The sequence below is a fragment of the Cercospora beticola genome, chromosome 9, assembly GCF_033473495.1.
Source record: "Cercospora beticola chromosome 9, complete sequence".
NCBI classification, from domain to species: domain Eukaryota; kingdom Fungi; phylum Ascomycota; class Dothideomycetes; order Mycosphaerellales; family Mycosphaerellaceae; genus Cercospora; species Cercospora beticola.
This window is the reverse complement of record NC_088943.1, coordinates 944,879-963,087: the sequence shown is the minus strand read 5'-3', so window position 1 is coordinate 963,087 and position 18,209 is coordinate 944,879. Positions and strand designations below refer to the sequence as shown.

General features: G+C 52.9%; 8 protein-coding genes across 8 annotated transcripts; 3 read left to right on the top strand and 5 right to left on the bottom strand.

Moving 5' to 3' along the window:
- Positions 1-502: 502 nt before the first annotated feature.
- Positions 503-2,531, bottom strand: RHO25_012607 (uncharacterized protein; the record flags this gene model as incomplete). The annotated part of the gene is made up of 6 exons (XM_023603907.1): positions 503-852; positions 910-1,042; positions 1,091-1,269; positions 1,327-1,576; positions 1,630-2,301; positions 2,358-2,531. 6 exons carry the CDS (start codon positions 2,529-2,531, stop codon positions 503-505), a joined length of 1,758 nt encoding a protein of 585 aa, XP_023450562.1.
- Positions 2,532-3,122: 591 nt separating this feature from the next.
- Positions 3,123-3,880, bottom strand: RHO25_012606 (uncharacterized protein; the record flags this gene model as incomplete). Its single annotated transcript, XM_023603906.2, has 2 exons — positions 3,123-3,275; positions 3,341-3,880. 2 exons carry the CDS (start codon positions 3,878-3,880, stop codon positions 3,123-3,125), a joined length of 693 nt encoding a protein of 230 aa, XP_023450563.1.
- Positions 3,881-4,665: 785 nt separating this feature from the next.
- RHO25_012605 (uncharacterized protein) lies at positions 4,666-5,682 on the top strand (the record flags this gene model as incomplete). The annotated part of the gene is made up of 4 exons (XM_023603905.1): positions 4,666-5,070; positions 5,136-5,325; positions 5,378-5,401; positions 5,453-5,682. 4 exons carry the CDS (start codon positions 4,666-4,668, stop codon positions 5,680-5,682), a joined length of 849 nt encoding a protein of 282 aa, XP_023450560.1.
- An 848-nt stretch (positions 5,683-6,530) lies between these two features.
- On the bottom strand, positions 6,531-7,202 carry RHO25_012604 (uncharacterized protein; the record flags this gene model as incomplete). The annotated part of the gene is made up of 2 exons (XM_023603904.1): positions 6,531-6,587; positions 6,663-7,202. The coding sequence occupies 2 exons, from the start codon at positions 7,200-7,202 to the stop codon at positions 6,531-6,533; spliced, it is 597 nt and encodes a 198-aa protein (XP_023450561.1).
- A 1,543-nt stretch (positions 7,203-8,745) lies between these two features.
- RHO25_012603 (uncharacterized protein) lies at positions 8,746-9,705 on the top strand (the record flags this gene model as incomplete). The annotated part of the gene is made up of 3 exons (XM_023603903.2): positions 8,746-8,898; positions 8,978-9,247; positions 9,310-9,705. The coding sequence occupies 3 exons, from the start codon at positions 8,746-8,748 to the stop codon at positions 9,703-9,705; spliced, it is 819 nt and encodes a 272-aa protein (XP_023450208.1).
- A 702-nt stretch (positions 9,706-10,407) lies between these two features.
- Positions 10,408-11,171, bottom strand: RHO25_012602 (uncharacterized protein; the record flags this gene model as incomplete). Its single annotated transcript, XM_023603902.2, has 3 exons — positions 10,408-10,570; positions 10,684-10,988; positions 11,154-11,171. 3 exons carry the CDS (start codon positions 11,169-11,171, stop codon positions 10,408-10,410), a joined length of 486 nt encoding a protein of 161 aa, XP_023450207.1.
- Positions 11,172-11,477: 306 nt separating this feature from the next.
- On the top strand, positions 11,478-12,626 carry RHO25_012601 (uncharacterized protein; the record flags this gene model as incomplete). Its single annotated transcript, XM_023603901.2, has 1 exon — positions 11,478-12,626. The coding sequence occupies one exon, from the start codon at positions 11,478-11,480 to the stop codon at positions 12,624-12,626; it is 1,149 nt and encodes a 382-aa protein (XP_023450204.1).
- A 753-nt stretch (positions 12,627-13,379) lies between these two features.
- Positions 13,380-17,349, bottom strand: RHO25_012600 (uncharacterized protein; the record flags this gene model as incomplete). The annotated part of the gene is made up of 3 exons (XM_023603900.2): positions 13,380-13,483; positions 13,534-16,612; positions 16,720-17,349. The coding sequence occupies 3 exons, from the start codon at positions 17,347-17,349 to the stop codon at positions 13,380-13,382; spliced, it is 3,813 nt and encodes a 1,270-aa protein (XP_023450203.1).
- Between the last annotated feature and the right edge of the window lie 860 nt (positions 17,350-18,209).

Here is an 18,209-nt window from a genome sequence, read left to right as displayed (position 1 = left end):
TGTCTGGAATCATCCCGACAGTCGATCCGCTATGACCCTCCATGTACGGCAATGGTTTTGACAGGCTCCACGAGCAGAGATTAGGCACGCAAATCGATGCTTAGACGGTGGCGGGTTTCATAAAATTTGTCGTAGCGTATCGATGCGGGGATTCTCTCATGAGTCGTTTGCATGCTGTCAGTCCCAAGCGCTGAGGCAGATTGCATTCAGTCACAGTCGTTGTGTTGGTGGGATGCACAATCAGCACGAGAGTCTGACGAGCACATCCACGCTGATCGAAGTCAAATGGAAGCACGCAATGTAGCGTTTGAACATTGTCGATTTAGCCTCGTGATAGAATGATCGCATTCGAATCTATCAGAAGTACATGCTTAGCTGCGGCTCCAGGCACGCAGTTCTCATTCCTTCATGTGCTGCAAAACATCGCTCAACTCCACCACGCATCGACCAGATCGCACTTCTTGCCATATATAGCCTTGACCCTATCCAATCAGCAACACCCTTACATCACCCGCCTAATGTCTCTCAGTCCCAGAGCGCATACGACGCATGCCCCACCGAAAGCCACACTAATCCAATATGGCCATCTATAAGCAAGGACGAAAGCTTCCTGCACATGAAAAATGATATCGTCGTAGACTGCTTGTCCTTTCATGGTGACCGACGGACTGGTTTCGATTAAGTCCCTCAGAGCATGGTACTGAGCTTGTGCAGCGTAGGTAATGAGGTCGTAAAGAGTGTCGTAGTCCTCTGTAATGCCCGCAAGAACAATCTTGAGGCCTGCGGGAATGGCGTATTCTTCTGTAAGCTTGTGGTAGAAGACGTTGTAGTAGGCAGTGAAACCGACAGCGCCTGGCGAAGATTGTCAGTCAAAAAAACATTGTCATCAACGTTCTGATAGATACTGACCTCCAATGTAGCGTATTGCCAAGCTGATCGCTGTGATAGTTCCGATGTACTCTGTAGGACAGTATATCTGTGCCATGATCGAGGCAGGAAAGATGACTGCACCCACGCCCACATTCGCGATGGTCAAGATAGCCTGCACCGTGTCAGCATTGCTCTGGTCGTGATATGACAACAACCCTACATAGATCATAGGGTTCAAGTTGTGGCGATCGGCAAGCGAGACACAGGCTGTGAAGACTGTCATGACCGATGTCCAGAAGATCATCAAGAATGTCGTGCGGCCTTTGAACATGCCAAATAAAAGCAAGTTGAAAGCTGCACCGAAGATGATTCCCGATCCAATTGGGAGTGTCCGAATGCCTGCAGACTGATTATCAGCATCTACTTCTATTCAGCGATAGATATTGCAAGTCTTACCGATCTGGATCGGATCATCGCCATATACGTTGTAGACTTGAGTTGGCCAGAATATGAGCATAACGAAGAAGTTCCCCCCACTGAAGAACGTAATAAGGAAGATCATAATCATCGATCGCTTGTCCTTCGAAAATACAGCCTTGGGAATCATAGGATGTGGGGCATACTTTATCTCCCAGACGAAGAACGCAGTAATGACTGTAATTCCGAGCATAAATGGGACCAGTACGTGAGCGCTACTCCAGGCGTACTACTCGGACGATTAGCATCGGTATACGATAGCATCAATGGAGTATAACTTACCTGATAAGCACCCCACTGCATACCCATCATGAGCAGCGTGACCCCCAGCGTACTTAAAATTCCACCCCAATAGTCCACCGTCTTTACAATCTCCATCGCCAGCTTACGATGAGGTCTCGGAGGAGGATAGTAACAGAAGATGACCAAGAACAATCCCACGAGATTGTACCCACCAACCAAAAACCCAACGTATCTCCAATTCTTCGCCCTAATAATCAACTGCGCCCACATGGGACTCGGAATGAATGGGCTAATCGTGAAAATAACCATACTCACATAAAAGGGCCGCTTCTTGATTGGAACTAATTCAGACGTCCCGGCCAAAGCGATCATCTCATTCAATCCCGCTCCCAAACCCGAAATGACCATGCCAAAAATCGCTTGAGTCATGGAATGAGAGTTTGAAACCACAGCAGGTCCAGCAACTAGCAGAATCTGACCAACGGCCGCCACGTATTTACGTCCAAACATATCTGACAGAGCGCCGACAAAGGGACATAGAGCGGAGTTGGGTATCAGGTAGCCGATGACTATCCAGAGGAAGATACCGTCGGCGCCGCCGATTTCTGAGTATATGGGGACTAGGGAGGAGCCGAAGAGGAAGAGCCCGATTTGGGAACCGACCCAGAGGAAGGACATGGCTGAGAGGGAGCCGAAGAGTTTCCAGCACATCTGTTTCGAATATTAGTGGCATGTGGGTCGTGGATGATGGATTATTGGTGGCATACCTTGGGGAAGGCTCCGGCATCTGAGTCCACGTTGCCACCGTCGTATGCAATGGCTCTTTCGTCTGAGAGTCCTGCTTTAAAAGCATCTTCCTGCTCGAAAGCACCATGAGGACTCTCGCTGGAGGGAGTCTTCGTCGGATCGCTGCTGATGGCGAAGCGTTTCTCTGAAGTCATCGTAGCTAGAGTTCGGGGTGTTCGTTGATGTGCGACCCAGTAGGAGAGATGAGTGAACGAAATGCAAACGAGCTAAGAGTCATCTCAGTTCTTCGATGTCTTTCATGAGCCATACCTTACGCTTCATCGGAAGTCTTCGATACCACGACAATAGCCGCCAGACATACCCGATAGTCAGGCCAACCCAGAATCGCTCCGCATTACTCTGCGGATCCCATGGGGAAGCCGATATTGGACAAGCATCTCTTCGCTTCGCGATCCGTCGATGTACGTTTCGCATTAAGCGTTGTATATGCCGCAATTGCCTCTCTGTTTGCCGCTACGTACACCTCTTGACCAGCACCAGGACCAGGGCTGTTGCGCAACAAGTCTCTTCTGGAGTCCAGAGCGGCCACTAAATGAGAAAAAGAGAATAGCGACCTCCGATACCAGCTCGTCGAAATTCCGGCCGAAATGAGATTTGCTCCTGGCAAGGTGACCGGCCTCTTCGACAGGCCTTCGAACGCGTGAAATGATCGGGAGTGAACAAGCTGAGAGTGCTCATGATGAAGCGAGAATGATGAAGACTGATTCTGGACAAGAAGCTGATTCTTAACCAGTTGAGACTACGTAATAATATTGAAGATTATGGTACGTCGAGAAGTCACTGATGCCCTGACTATTGAACTGCTTCGAAGGTGCCTTGGGCCGAAGGGTGCGCTTCTGGGTGAGAGTCCCAATGTCTCTCGCTGAACAGCCGATACTCTAAGGTCAGATGTGTCAGCTCGTAGTCTTTTGCTCGCATGAGTTGCACGTCTGACCTATGGCACCTGAGGGACAAATGCCGCGATGGCACTATCAAATGAAGCGCTGAATTCTTCCAAAAGGAGAGGTGCGGCTTGTCTGTAGGCTCCGGATAGCTTTGACGCGACGGCGTTTCCGAGTGCGATAGTCAAAGCTTTCTGATCTGTGAGGGCCTGCTGAACTTGCTTGCTGACGGGAAAGAGGCCGACGACAACTTGGTCGAAGTTCCATTTCTTGGAAGCAATCCTCTTGAGCAGTGTCTCAACGTCTGGGCGCAAAGATAGAATGGCGACGGCGACTGCTCCAGAATCTTGATCGTTCAGGAGTGGGGAGGCATTGGCGACTGCAATACAGTATTCGACTGCATGGCCGACTTGATCGGCTGATTCTTGAATGTTGATAGCGTCCAGTGCGCCTGTGTAAGGATTGCCGTCGAAGCGGTATACCAGTGAGTCGGAGTACCTGATACCCTGCTGCACAAGCTGCAACGCGTCGACAATGCTCTGTGCTTGGCCGGTGACTGTCGTGAGGCAGTCGAGCAGGGTGACAAACATTAGGAGCTTCATGGTGGGCGACAGCACTTAGCGATTGGTGAAGTAGTTGGATAGTGCCGTTGTCAAGCAAAGTGCGGAATTTACTGAGTGACAGGTCCGTGAGGTAGTTTTGTGCATCATTGGAGACATTCTGCGTAGTGTCTTTTCACACTCGTGAGAAAGGGTGCATTTACCAGCATCGGACCGTTATTTGCCCCATACGGTGAAAGTCTCAATCTTCGAGGCTCTTCATTACAGGGATGAAGCTCGCTGATGGTACGTGCAGACAGTCGGCAGACCTTTCACGTGCGTGCGGAGAACCTGGTGAACTCAATGTGGTTGTGGCCGCATGAGCAGGACTGAGAAGGTGTACATTAATTGTGGTCGATTCGTACATTTCCGTTCATCGCTCTGATCCATGCTTCATGTCCTTCATTCTTGGGCGCCAGCAGTTCAAGAAGCTTTATTGGCTTCGTCGTATAAAGCCCATGCCATGAAAAAAGCGTATCTTGCGACCGAGTGCAGCGCATGACGGTTGTTCAGTCGGTGAAGTTAAGTCTCTCCACTCTCGGTAAAGACCCGAGAAGGAACGAACCAGGGTAAAGCTGAGGCGTTGCAGGATCAAGCGTCGGATTGGCGTACCTTGCAGGTATTCATCGCAAGCTTCTGCGAGTATGGCTATCCGAGTCATATAGGAATCCGAAGGGACTTGCGTTGGTTGGCGAGAATATTTGTAGGGACAAACGCCTTGCCTTTGCCGTATCCAAGTCCACATTTCTCCTCGATCCTTCAGTGACATCTCATCCAAGCATATCATCATGAAGCTCTCTCTTCTAGGCTTCGCCATTGGTGCATTGGCAGCAACCATTGCAACTCGAGATACTGCTACGCTAGCCCAAGATGTTCAGGCAGCGATCGATGCTGTCAACGACTTCGACGCCACCATCACCAGCTACAGTGGCCAAGGTGACAATGACAAGGTCAAGAGCAAGCTGGATGCAATCACAACCGCACTCAGCAAGGGTGCAACTGATGCTAAAGCGTCTGAATCAATCGAGCAAGCCGACGCCCTTTCTCTTGCTTCGCCAGTGCAAGACCTAGCGAAGGCTGTGCAGCAGGCGTTGACAGATTTGACTGCTCAGAAGAGTGCGCTTGCTTCTGCCGGTGCAGCCCAGGATGTGCTGAGCAAGCTCCAAGAAGCTGACAAGGTACAGAAGGACTTGGTGAGTTCAGTAAAAATGGTCGGCAGTGTACGATACATTGGCTAAGCATGAATCTGTGACTCTAGGTCGACACCGTGGTCAGCAAGGTTCCACCATCACTTGCCCCAGTCGCTTCAGGAGTCATTAAACCAGCTCAGGACCAGCTGGCCAGCGTCATTGCTGATTTCGAGAGTGCTGGTGGTGGCTCAGCAGCGTCCGGAAGTTCTGGTGAAAGCTCCTCTCCGGCTCCGGCTCCGGCTCCGGCCGCGCAACAAGGTGGGAACTGCGCTCGAATATTGTCAAAGTATTGTGCTGACACTGCCCCTAGGACAAAACGCGTCACCAGCAGCTTGTAAGTGCTTTGCAGCCATGTTGTCGTATCTTGAGCTAACGTGGCAGACAGCAGCGCCCGACGCCGCAGCGCCGAAATCCGCTCCAGCAGGATCACCAGCAGGGTACGGCGCTCCAGGGGCGGGTTCGCCTTCGATGACTAGCGCTGCGAGCAATACTACTGGCAATGCTCCTACAGGAACCTTCACACCTGCGGCATACACGGGTGCTGCTGTACCGATCGTTGGACAAGGTTCTGTGGCTGCCATCGCTGTAGCACTGTTAGCTGGGCTTGCCTTTTAGCAGGTTTCAACAAGTGGTAGGAGGCCGGCCAGGCACTAATGACAAGACTGGAGCTCATGTGGTGGAAGTCAACACTTGCGACCATCATCTTGTATTCGCTCGCATGGTGCAGTTAGTAGTGGTATAATATTCTCGGTGTGCTCAGCCCGTTCGTCCGTTCGAAGTCTGAGCCTCGTATTCCTGCGTAACTTCTCCGCTCATCTTTACGCCTCGACTACATTAAGTGAATCTCGCCCTGCGTCGTTACGCGGTTCGTGTTGTACTCACTGTTTGCTGTGCATCAGGGTTTGAACACCACGTATCCATTCATACGGAGGTGAAAGTGGACGTGACATCGAAGTTCGGGAGCGGCGGAGCTTTTTTCCGAAGGGCGCGAGAATCAGGCAGGGAACACAAAGGTGAATTGCAGGAGGCTAGGAGGAGGACTTCATGGTTCTGCAGAAGGTGGACAGATTTGTCACTTATGAAACGAAACTCGGAAAGACACATCGCCTCTTCGCGCCGGGCTGCAAGTTCAACGCCGCGAAATTTTCGCCCGAGTAGTCGTATGGCCCGGTACTGAAAAGTGGTACGAAGGCTTTGAAGTGGAATGATGTGGCGTAGATTGATGTGAATGCATATTTCCATAAATCAAATTATATTATACTTATGTGATTTCGATCGGACATTATGCATATAATAGACATATACTTGGCACATGTTTATGCTTTCTCACCACTCAGGTTCGACATCTTGTAAGCTTTCCCTTTCGCAAGGGCTTGTCGTCGATAATGTAGTTCAGCTGCTTCTCCTCTCGTTCGCTCTCACGATAACAAATTTATGCCTCAGCTCCAGCCTGAGCCTCGAGCTCAAACTTTCTTTGGCACAAAAGGTGGGATTGGAATTCCTGGAAGCTGAATACCGTCCTGTAACAAGAATAAGCCGTCAGCACCTCAGTAGTTTGTGGATCAGTCGGAGTTCTAAGAAAGAATGGTACATACCGCAACGGCGTATTCAGCAATGGCCACATCGAAAGCATCCTTGAACTCATCCGTAAGCTCTGGCGCTTTTTCACGGTAGGCCCCCGACAGTTTCTTCGTAACCTCATGAGCGAAAGCGACAGTCAAAGCCTTCTGGTCTGTCAAAACCTGTTGGATCTGCTTGCTCACGCTGAAAACTCCAAAGAAGGCCGAGTCGAATTTTGGCCTCAAGAATTGGAGGCGAGTAAGAAGATCTTCGACAATTGGCCGTAACTGCAAGATGGCAGCTGATACGATTTCTGAGTCTTGACTGTTGAGGAGTGGAGTATCATAGGCGATGTATGTGCATGACTGGATAGTGCGGCCAAGAGAGTCGGCTTGTGTCTGAATTCCGAGAATGTCTGATACTCCGGTAAGGGGAGCGCCATCGAAGCCGGCGACCGTATAGTCAAGGGCCTCGATTTGTTGCTGGATCTGTCCAATACAGCCAACAAGATAGGCACTATATTGAGCGGAAGCGGTTGGGATTGCACCCAAGAGGACGGTGGCGAGGAAGCGCATTTTTGTGTGGAACAGTTCGTTCGGTCGGCTGGGTAGGTATTTCTGTTATCTCAAAAGAGCGTGGGTGTCGTGAGTGCCATAGGCTGTTTGTAAACGAGTGTGGTGCTTAGCAATGCTCGCTTCCGAATAAGCAATTGGGTTGATGGAGACGGAGAGAGTCAGAACAAGTTGACACTGGTAGAAAACCCTGTTCTGTCGTTGCGCTACCATAAGATTGCTGTTAGTCGGTCATTGCATTCGGCGCTGAGGCAGAACCTTTCACCCTGTCAACCTCGGCGTCGCACCGTGATACTACTGTTCGCTGTAAAATAAGTCTTAAGTCTCTGCGCATGCGAACCTGGCCTTGGTCAATCGCAACGCCGGTCGCGTATAAGCAGTCCTCGGTACCCATTCGTTCCATGAACATTGCAGGGTGTGAATAAGATTACATCCTCGGTCGAAGGCGGCGAGAAGGAGAGAAATGCAAGAAAATGCGGACGATCGAGGTGTGCCGTCTTTACCGCGAAGGTATCGCCTGAAGTGGCATCACCAGGGCAGGCATGGTTTCCATAACACCACGAGGCCGGGCACGCTTTTCTGAGGTACACAATCCTGACTACCACTCCATATTACGGCAACAGCTGGCGGAAGCCTAAGCCACTGAACTCGCTGGCCCTTTGGATGCCCCCTGCCCTTTCGTCTCTTGCCGAAGGACGCCTTCTTGCCACGCAGGTCCATGGGATGTGGCCCAAAGCACGCCCATAGCAGCGGGTCTACGTGCTGTCGTAGCCATGGTCCGTCGACAATTATGAGTTCTTCGATCTTCGTCAGCTCCTAACTCATCTTGACAAGCAGCCTAATGCCCATTCGGATGTGAACAATCTGTTCCAACTAGTCAACGACCGCGCTGGTGTGGAACTTGCAGCATACAGATTTTGCCCGGAATCCAAGACCCCCGTGATTGGCCTCGGCCAACGTGAAGAAGGCTGCATCGTCGCAAGGCTGCAATACAAGCAGGGGGTACTTGCTAGCGAGTTAGCGAGAAACACAGAGCGTTCGGATGCTGTGCGGGGCAGAAAGTAGATCTGGGTGCAATCTGGTATCCTGACAGAGCAATTAGACGGCGAACACTATACGCCCGCTTTACAACCAAGAAGTCGTAAAGTCTATCGTGGTGGACGGTCGCTCGTGTCATAGAGAGCGATTCAGCGACCTGTTCAGTCCGGAATCGGTCGCCGTGGAATGGAGAAGCGGAAACGAGTCTCCAACTCCTCTTCGGACGACAGTTGCGAAAGTTGATGAGTTGAGTTGAGTTTGAGTCGAGAGGCCACATGCACATGCACAGACCTTCCTTCACGTGCTCGGCGATTTCGCGCTAAGCCCCGCGCGACAAAGGCCGCCATCACCACTACGCCAGCTCGCAGGCTGCACCCTGGACCTTCTGCCGGATTCTGTCACCAGATCCTCAGCTTTCGCCCACGCCAGTCGATACAAACGACCTCGCCCAGCGACCGATACCTTATCCCTTCATCGAGCAGCTTCGCCACGAGCAGCGACGCCTACGATGGCAGCGAACACCAAGTACACGCCTGCGCCGCAGCGCGACAGCTTCGAGGATGAAGCGCCGCAATACTCCCAAGCGCCACCCTCCTACCAAGCCGAACCGTTGATGGGCGAAGCAAGAAGCGAGGATGATAACGTGCCGGACGATTTCAAGGTAAGAGAAACGAGGAAGCCACAACCGAAGCATAGCATGAGTGGCAAGGAGAAGGACAGCATACTGACGAGGGACACAGTTTGGCGGGTCAGTCGCAGAAGCCACTCTGCCCATCCGCATTCAATTCATCCGCAAAGTCTACGCGATCCTCACAGTCCAGCTCCTCCTCACTACAGCGCTCAGCGCGGTTTCATTCTTCTCCGAATCATACAAGAACTGGATCCAATCGAATCAATGGGCGATGTGGGTTTCGCTCTTCGGAGCGATCGGCTTCATGCTCTTGACATTCTGGAAGAGGAAGAGCTATCCTATGAACCTTGCCTTCTTGGGAGTCTTCACAGCGATGGAGGTAAGTAACATCAACCGATTTTCATATACTCCATGAAGGATTGAACACTAACAATTACACAGGCCTACAGCATCTCCGTAATAACCTCCTTCTACGAATCCCGCATCGTCCTCCAAGCCCTAATCTTCACCCTCGGAATCTTCGTCTTCCTCTCCCTCTTCGCCTGCCAAACCAAATACGACTTCACATCCTGGATGCCCTACCTCTTCGGTGCCCTCTGGGTGCTCATTATCTTTGGCTTCATGTCCGCTTTCTTCCCGCACAGCAGCGGCGTTGAACTCGGTTACGGAATCGTCGCAGCACTCATCTTCTCCGGGTACATTCTCGTCGACACGCAACTGATTATCCGCCACTACCATGTAGAAGAGGAAATCGCAGCGGCGATCAGCTTGTACTTGGATATCTTGAACTTGTTCTTGGCAATTTTGAGGATTCTGAACAGCCAGAGTAACAACTGAGAAACAGGAACGGCCCACGAAAGGGATGGAGTATTTTGGCATTGTGTGAATAAGAAAGAGGGTATTGAACGGTTTAGAATGTTAAGAGCGTCTCTGCATACGTGAGTTGTATTGCTAGTATTGGGTATAAAGCGCCAGAAAGATGATTTGATCCTGGAGTGCATTCATTGTAATCTGATGTGATGCGCAGATACTCCCAAAAGCTGTTGCCCGCAGGTCGTCGACTGCGACCATCGATCTCATATGCTAGGGCTGTCGAAAAGATTGAGCGCGTCGGAGATTTATTTCGGCAGATCACCTGGCGCCATTCTATCCCCGAGCGTAGATCATGTGCTGTCATCATCTGGTATGCAATAAATGGAGATTAATTTGATCGGGGAAATGGTATTGGTATTCAGGGTATCTGCTGCAACAGCATTTCGAACTCCACATCAGCAACTAAGCCGACCTCTATCAAGCAGCCAGATACATCACAAAGGAGTGACAGACGAACGCCGTGTATCTGGACATTCTACAGCCATGCTTCTCCTCAAATCTCATGCTCCGCGCGCCCTTTTGTCGCATCCTCCAACTGATTCAGCTCAACCATGTAGTGGTTCGCGAAGTTGATGCCGCGCTTGCAATATTTTCAACTCGCTCACATCAGCCATTACGCCGCTTCGTGATCACACCGATGTGAGATGCTCCAACAAGATGACATGCTTAGATGTTGCCAATCTCAGCAACAAAGTCGTCGAGCTCCTTCTTGGTGTCTGCATATTTCTTGGCCATCTCTTCGTACTTTGTCTCCCACTGGGCATTGTTGGCCTCGAGTGCCTGGACCTTTCGCTCATAGTGACCGGCCTTGACATCTGTTTGGCGAAGCCTGTAGTACTCATTTGTCAGCACATCAATGTTCCCCTGCTGGAACACCTGGTGGTCCCCCACCGAGCCGTCCACTCATCCCACCACATCAGGGGTACACTTTGTGTTACGTACTTCTCGTTGGTCTCTCGCAGTTGCTTGTCGTTGGCCTCGGCCTCCTCCTCGAGCAGTTGCAGCTTCCTCGTCAGCGCCTCGTTTTGTGTGCCGTGCTGTGCTGAGTCGTCTGCGGCCGACTTGGCCTCGCTGTGCAGCTTCTCGAGCTTCTCCACTTCTTGCTCGAGCATGGAAGTCTTGTGCTGCAACGATGTGATTTCCTGCTCCTTTTGAAGGTTCTCCTGCTCCAAGGCCTTGACCTTTGCGGACAACTCCTCAACCTTGGCGGCGGACTCGTCGGCCTCGATGCGGAGGGCATTCATACGCTGCCAACATGGTTAGTCTTGCTGTTCGAAAATCACATTGTCCGAAATGGGCGACGCGGCAGTGCGCCACAGCTGGTTGTGCTCGTGCGCGTGCGGCCAAGAAAAGCGTGTTGGGCGTTTCTGCTGGCGATTGAGGGGCAGCGTGGGAGCGGTCAGCGGACTCACCTTCTTGATCTGATCCATGGCGGCGGTGGTGCAAGGAGAAACAGGAGTGGGTGGTGGTGGGAAGAATCGAAGTGGAAGCTGACGGTGGTGGTCGGAGCTGTGGTTGTCGGAGAGAAGGTCAGAGGGTGTTTGGTGAGTGCCTGATGCTGGACGGACAAAGAAGCGTGGCCCAGAGTGACAGAAAGTGACAGGGTTCAAGGGGAAGGCACGGCCGAAGTTTATCTCCACGCCGACTTTCTTGTGTTTACACTTGCAAACAAGCAACCGCAGCTTGCCATGCACCGACCGCTTTGATGAGACGAAAGACGCCCAATTCACAGCACCATGTTCGCCACTCGCAATCAGGATGAGAATGCCATCAACGCGCAGCAGCAGGTCGCTGCGGCGAAACCGCTGAACCAGAGCGTCCGAGGCCTGGCACCGAAAACGCCCGCGAATAAGCCGACCTTCAAGACGCCCGCGCGCGACAACAAGCACGACGAGAACTCCAAGCTGGACTTTGGCAAGGCTGGAGGCAAGCCAGGCAAAGCAGATCTCAATGCTTTTGTAACGCCTGCCAACAATCGCCCTCGTGCGCCGTTGGGGAACAAAACGACCAATGCCAAAGCACTCCAGACCCCGGCTTTGCAGGTGCCATCGGAGGACAAGCCGAAGGCGACATCACCGCGTCTACGACGATCAAAGATCAAAGTCCATGAGAGTCTCGATACGGCTCATGATGTGCTCAATACGGATCCCGAGGAGCGCGAGATAGAGTATATGCCACCTCGTGGTGTGCCGTTGAACGATGATCCAGATGACATTCTGCCACATCCAATGAACCTGGACTTGCTGAAGGGAGAGAACTTGACGCGAGGCTGGTGGGCACAGTATTCGCAGAGGGACATCGATGATGAGTTCAGCGACTTGGAAGAGAAAATCGAGAAGGCCGAAGCTCAACGGAAGAAAGAAGAAGTGAGGAAAGCCAAGGCAGCGTCGAAGCCTTCCACGAGCAGGACTGGAACCGCAGCTGCTCCCAAAGCTGCACCATCTTCCCTGCGTGCAAAGACCGCCGCATCTGCACTCAGCACAAAGCCTATTGCCAGACCGGCTCCGATGGCAAGAGCTCGTCTCACTGGGCCTGCCACCTCAGCTACTCGAAAGCCAGCTCCAGCTTCTGGTAACCCACGCTTCGCGGCCGCCAAAGCAGCATCGAATAGCACAATTGGATATTCCAAAGGCAGGAGCGTCTCCACCTCGACTCGACCACCACTCTCCAACATCCACTCGCGCCCACAAGCTCCCAAGGAACCAGCGCAGCCAAAATCTACCACCCTCGACAACCTGCTCAAGCTCTCCGCCTTGGAGTTGAGCAACGGACACGAGGACGATGACGAGCCAGCACCTATCCCCACAAACAATGCTCTGGATGCTCTCTTTGGCGACGAAGATGAGGAGGAAGTTTTCCAGCTTGATCCAGTCCAGGATCTCTGAGGGGAACGTCGATGGCTGGGGCTTGATGGTGTCTGTACCCTTGCAAGCGTGCTCTTCCCACCGGAGCTTTTCTTTTCATTTTGTTTTGGCGTTCGAAAGACCACGAATGATTGTGTGGCAGCGGGGTTATACCACGAATTGCATAACATGCAGATGAACCAAATTGAAGGCTTGATTGTAGGCTATTCGTAGACAGAGTCTATATTTCGTACTGTCGTTTACCGTTGATCGATATCAGCCCTCGCCGCCGCAACGAAGCAGCTTGCGCAGCATTCTCAGACCAACAACACTGATAATGACATACAGATGCCTTGAGCAGGAGATTAAGATTCATCAAATGGCACTCAATATTCTTTTCATTCTCCACACTACTTCGCGCTCTCGCTCAGAATGTCAGCAGCACTGTCTAGCCGCTTCCCCATTCTTGCCAAATCTACTCGTAGCACACCTCCGCTCGCCCTCGCAAAAGCGGGAGCGAATCGCTTCTACCGCGCGACAGCCCGAACGTACATCCCCCGACCTTCTCTCGTGCTTTTATCCTTCGCTCCCTCGCTCATTCATGCTTGCAAGAAAAATGCCAATCATTCGATCTGGCAGCCCCCCCACGCTCGCAAAAGGAAGAACCAAGAACAGCCGAGATGTGAATAATGCTAATAGCAGTGAGTCTTTCGTGGTACTTGACAACTGCCCCTCGTCCTTCCAAAATCATATTCGTCACAGGGTATCGCGGTGGAAATGAAGTACTCGTCTTTCTTAATTCAAGAAGCCCTTGCAGTTCGCAGAACCACAAAGACATGGAATCCGGTCAGTGGCGCCAATTTCACGCTCAAACTTGTAGTCGTAGGTGAGTTCGTCATCTGTGATATCGTTAGCTGTGTTTCAGTTTGCAATCATGCATACTACTCACTCTTCATGATGTCCTTGAGGGCATAAATGACGATTCTCGGAGTGCCCTCGACTTTGATAATCTTGGCGGTGCAGTTCGGGCTGCAAGAATGGTTGATGAATCGAGCAATGCCTCCCTTCTTTGTAGCATCCACGATCTCGTCGTCCAGCATGCGGAAGAGATAGGACGAGCCAACACCCTGCTTGTCGTATTTAATCTCGCGCATGTCTGCCACCTTTTGTCGAACCTTCTCGCCAACATATTCGATGATGAGATCGTTGATGGCGATGTTCTCCTCGGCGTACAGACCCCAGCCGTGAATGGCAGAGCGATCGAATTTGACGAGCTTTTTCCGCTTCTTTAGCTGGTTGAAGCGGATCGCAACATCAGCATCGCCGGCGTTTGACAGACTCTGTTTCTGCAAGTTGATGTCGTTCACAAGTCGTCTGTTGTTGACACGATTGCTGCGAGATGTCGCTGTGGTGACCACTTTCTCCGCTGCTGCTACCTTCGCCGCCTCAGCAGCCGCAGATGGCGTAGCCTTTGCGAGTGCCTGCCGCTCTTCGCGCGCCTTTTGGACCTTGATACGGTGGGGAAGGTACCTAGACTTTTCCTCGTTCATGATCTTCTTTACGCCTTCCGTGCGGGCGGCGCCAGTCGGGTTAGGCACGTAATATCCAGGAACGAGTGGCTCAGGTTGAGCGGTGCCAGGTTCGCCGTCGGTATTCAGTGCCTTGATCTCCTTCTGCTTCCAAGCCCACTGCTTCACATTGCCCACATCGTAAGCAGCGTACTCAGCCAGTGCGCGTTTAGCAAAAGCCAAGTCTTCATCATCCTTGATGAATGACTGCCAGCCATCGATATCAAGCACAATGGAGCGGTCCTCTTCGACAGTGCGTCGGGGCTTGTCAAATGTGAGGTGCAGATCAACACCATCTTCATCCGCGACTGATTCAAGCTCACGCTCCTTCTCCTCAATTTTGGTGATGATAGGTGTGACAGGCTTACTGTCGGCCTCGGCCTTCTTGAGCTCGGCCTCAAGAGCTTCTCGTTCTTCTCGCTCCTCGCGCTCTTGCTTCTTGGACTTTCGCTTCCTCTTTGGCTTCTCTTTGACAGACTTGCTCTCGTCTGCTGCCGGGGTGCCGTCATGCTCGCGACTCGTTGTGATCGAGATATCAGCCACAGCATCGTTCTTCTCGCTCTTGACTTGGAACAGTGCGTCATCGTCTCGTGACCGCTGCCGGATGTATAGCTCTGTCCTCGCTCTTGTACCATATCGTGAAGTTCGCGGCAGCGTGTTTACAACGAGCTCCAGCTCCCGAGTCGCAAGATCCTCAGGCTCCTTACGCAAGAGGTGACCGAGCATCTCTTTGTGGAATGCATCGAACGTCTCCTGATCATCGTCCTCCCATTCGCTGACCTTTCGGCGCTTGTGCTTCGGCGTGTCTGCAACAGACTCTGTATCAAATGGCGTAGACGTACGACTCGCACGGCTGAGTGGCCGACTCTCCTGCTCTTCCGTGTCGCCGCGCGTACCAGACGTCTGGCGCTCGTCATCTGAGTCTTCTTCTTCCTCGGCGTACATCTGTTGCAGTCGGAAATGCAAGCCTCTCGCATGCTGGCTCGGCCTGGTGGCGGGCTTGCGCCGCCTTTCATCAACAAACGCATTGCTAGGCTCCTTGTGTCTGTTCTCGCCCTTTCTACCTCGGTGATGAGGGTCGTGAGGTCGCAATGGCCTCGAATGAGACAAAGGATGACCTCGTCGGCCTTTCGGCGTATCGGGTGGTGTGTCCCCCGCTTTGTTGTACAGTAATGAGCCTCCTTTGTCATTTTCGGCGGGATCTCGCAGCCCAAGCTTTCTGCGCTTTTCGACATGTCGAGCGGGATCGAGGCTCTCGTGAAAGATGGGGATGGCGACGCGGGTCTTGATGTCGCTCATGATTTTGTCCCGCAACTCTGCTCGAAGCTGCTCCAGCGCACCTTGCACAGGATCCAAGTTCTCAGCTCGATTCTTCTTCTCGATCTCGAGATCTTCAGCTTCCTCACGCTGCAGTCGCTCAAGCTCTTCTCGCTTCTTGCTTTCCGCCATGACGCGCTCAGGACTAGGACTCCGCTCGTAGTCCGGATTGCCATATTTCTGGCACTCCATGGCCATTTTGTATGTGAAGAGCGCACCCTGATTGCATTCATTGTAGCATCTCTCCGTCTCGTCCTCTCCTCGCTTGGAGTCATCGAATATGACATAGTAACCACTCTTATCCAAACGCACTTCTCGCCAATCAAATGCTTTCAGTCGCTTCTTCAGATGGGGAATCGTCGTCCCGAGAACAGGTACGGACTTGTGAGGGATGTGAATATATGGCTTGCGCTTGATCTTGCTCAGAACAGGTGTGTCCTCGATCAGTGACGCAGCGCCAGTCCGTGGATTGGGTGGTATGTCGCTCGTCGGAGCAGGATCAGGACCAGGACCAGGACGACCGCGTGGACCTACGGGTGGTGCCTTGGACTTTTTCCCCGATGGTCCCTTCGGTGCCGTCGGCGGAGGAGCGAGAAAGTCTCTCGTTTTCGGTTCTGCCGGAGCCGCAGGCGGTGCGACAGGGTGTAGCTTCGCCCGCTCCTCGCGTGCTTGTTTGAGCGCTTGTTCCACGTATCGCTTGCACCTCCGACCTTCGCGATCTAGTTCCACTTTGATGGTGTGCAGACCAATGCGCGCTCCGCTGAACTCGACCTCAGCTCGCTTCGCCGCAGCGACCGCAGACACCTCGAAGCCGTCCCTAACGGCGTCGCGATACTTAATCAGAGCGATGCCGAGGAAACTGCCGGTTTCTGGATCCGTCTTGTTCTGTACGGAAGCGATGCTACCAAATGTGCTGAAGTTCAGCTTCAAAGTGCTTTCCGCCAAGAACGGGTCAAAGCCAACTGCGACAACTTGTTGTGCCTCACCAGGTCCTACCGAATACCTGTCCACTTTGTATGGTGGCAAAGTGTACGGCGCGATTCGGAGAATGGCTTTGCTAGGCTGTGTCTTTGGCCTGCACAGGCCAGACATGTATCCAGGTATGGCCAAGCGAGGATCTGGTGGCGGATCTGGCTCATATGTCTGAAGTATCCATGTGTCAGCGAAAGGGTACAGAGCGGTCTTTCTCATCTTCAAGTTATGTTTGTCATGTTGTACAAGCTCAGCAAAATATGAAATATGTAGCGTACCTCTGCGCCAAAGTCTCTCTTCTTAAATGCGGCCCGTTTTCGTTCTTCTCTGCTGAGCTTGTTGTCCAATTCTGGATCCCAAACCGCTCTGTACCCTTTCACTGACCCAGGTGGCGGCAGCATCTGCGGACGCTGGTTTTGTGGTTGTTGGGAGGGATCTGGAGTGTCCGATGGAGGCATGTGCGAGGTGGACGCAGCGGCGCCATTGAGGGATGCCATTTCTGTGGCATTTTTCGAGTGCCGCGGGCTGTTACCCTTGGACGGCGAGGAGTCTGCGTGGGCGGTAAGAGGTGTGTAGCCGTTGGCAGATGTTTTGCTGTTGTTGCCAAAAGTATGTGAGTTGCGCGAGAAGACCGACGATACGGTGCTGTTCAGTGAGCTCGCGGAGCCGACACCGTGCAGCATGTCGCCATGATCCGAAGTCTGCATCTCGTCGGACTGTGGTGATGTGTAGTGATTGCCATTGACGGAGGTTGGATTCGAGCTGGCGCCGTTGACGAGCCTCGAGTGCTGCGTGGCCATGGCTGGTGATGGGCGTGAGCGGGTGAAATCTGCAGCCTCGCGCTTACGCTTCAGCGACCTGGGAGAGAGACCCCCGGCGGTGGCCCCGATGCCCGCAGTCTGCGACATGATGCCGCCGCGACGCTCACTTCAGCCTCATCTCCTGCAGGTGCGGTATGAGGGGTGAAACATTCGAGGAGCCGGCGGTGGAGGTGACGCGTGAGGAGCGCCGGCCAACTTTTCCGAGGTCGCGCGACGCGGATGCTGCAAGTGCCGCTGGAGGCTCGCGACGGCGGAGGATGGCAGAAAGAGATGAATATGTCGTGTCGCCGGCGGAGATGCAGCTTCGGCCGGGGTTGTGGGCGTGATGCGGTCGCGCTGGGCGGCGGTGGTGGAAAGGTGCGATGGAGGGAGGTGGGTTGTCCAAAGGAGGACGGCTTCGACGGCGCGCACGGCTTTCTCCATTCCAGCTTCTCCTCAGGAGATCCAAGCACAGCTTCGCCCGACACCTGTCGTCCACTCGTCGACACAGCACCACGTCAACGCCAGACGACGAAATCGCTGAACTGTACAGACTCGATCAGCTGCTGCGTCTATGGACTGCATGCTCTACGTCGCTTCAGCGTGACGACTCGCACCACGCGGCTGACACGATCCAAATTACTCGCTGTCATCAATTCTCGCCCTACGGATTCCTCCATTCCAACGCCCACTCTCCTCTACGACAAATTCGGCGACGTTGTGGCAGTAGTACGCCCGTCACAGGCAGACTTCCCGATCGGCTATGCGCATCTTGGGGGCCACCGACTATTAGAGTGCAGGTCGCGGTCTTTGAAAATATGTTCGGCAGATCGGTATGACCGCAGTGATGCAACGAGTGGCTGATGCCCGGGAGCTCTGCAGGAACGAGCAATCTCTTGGAGCAGTAGGACCAGCAAATGGCGTCTGGCAGATTTGGCACATAGCGCTTCAACAAGCACAATCCGCAG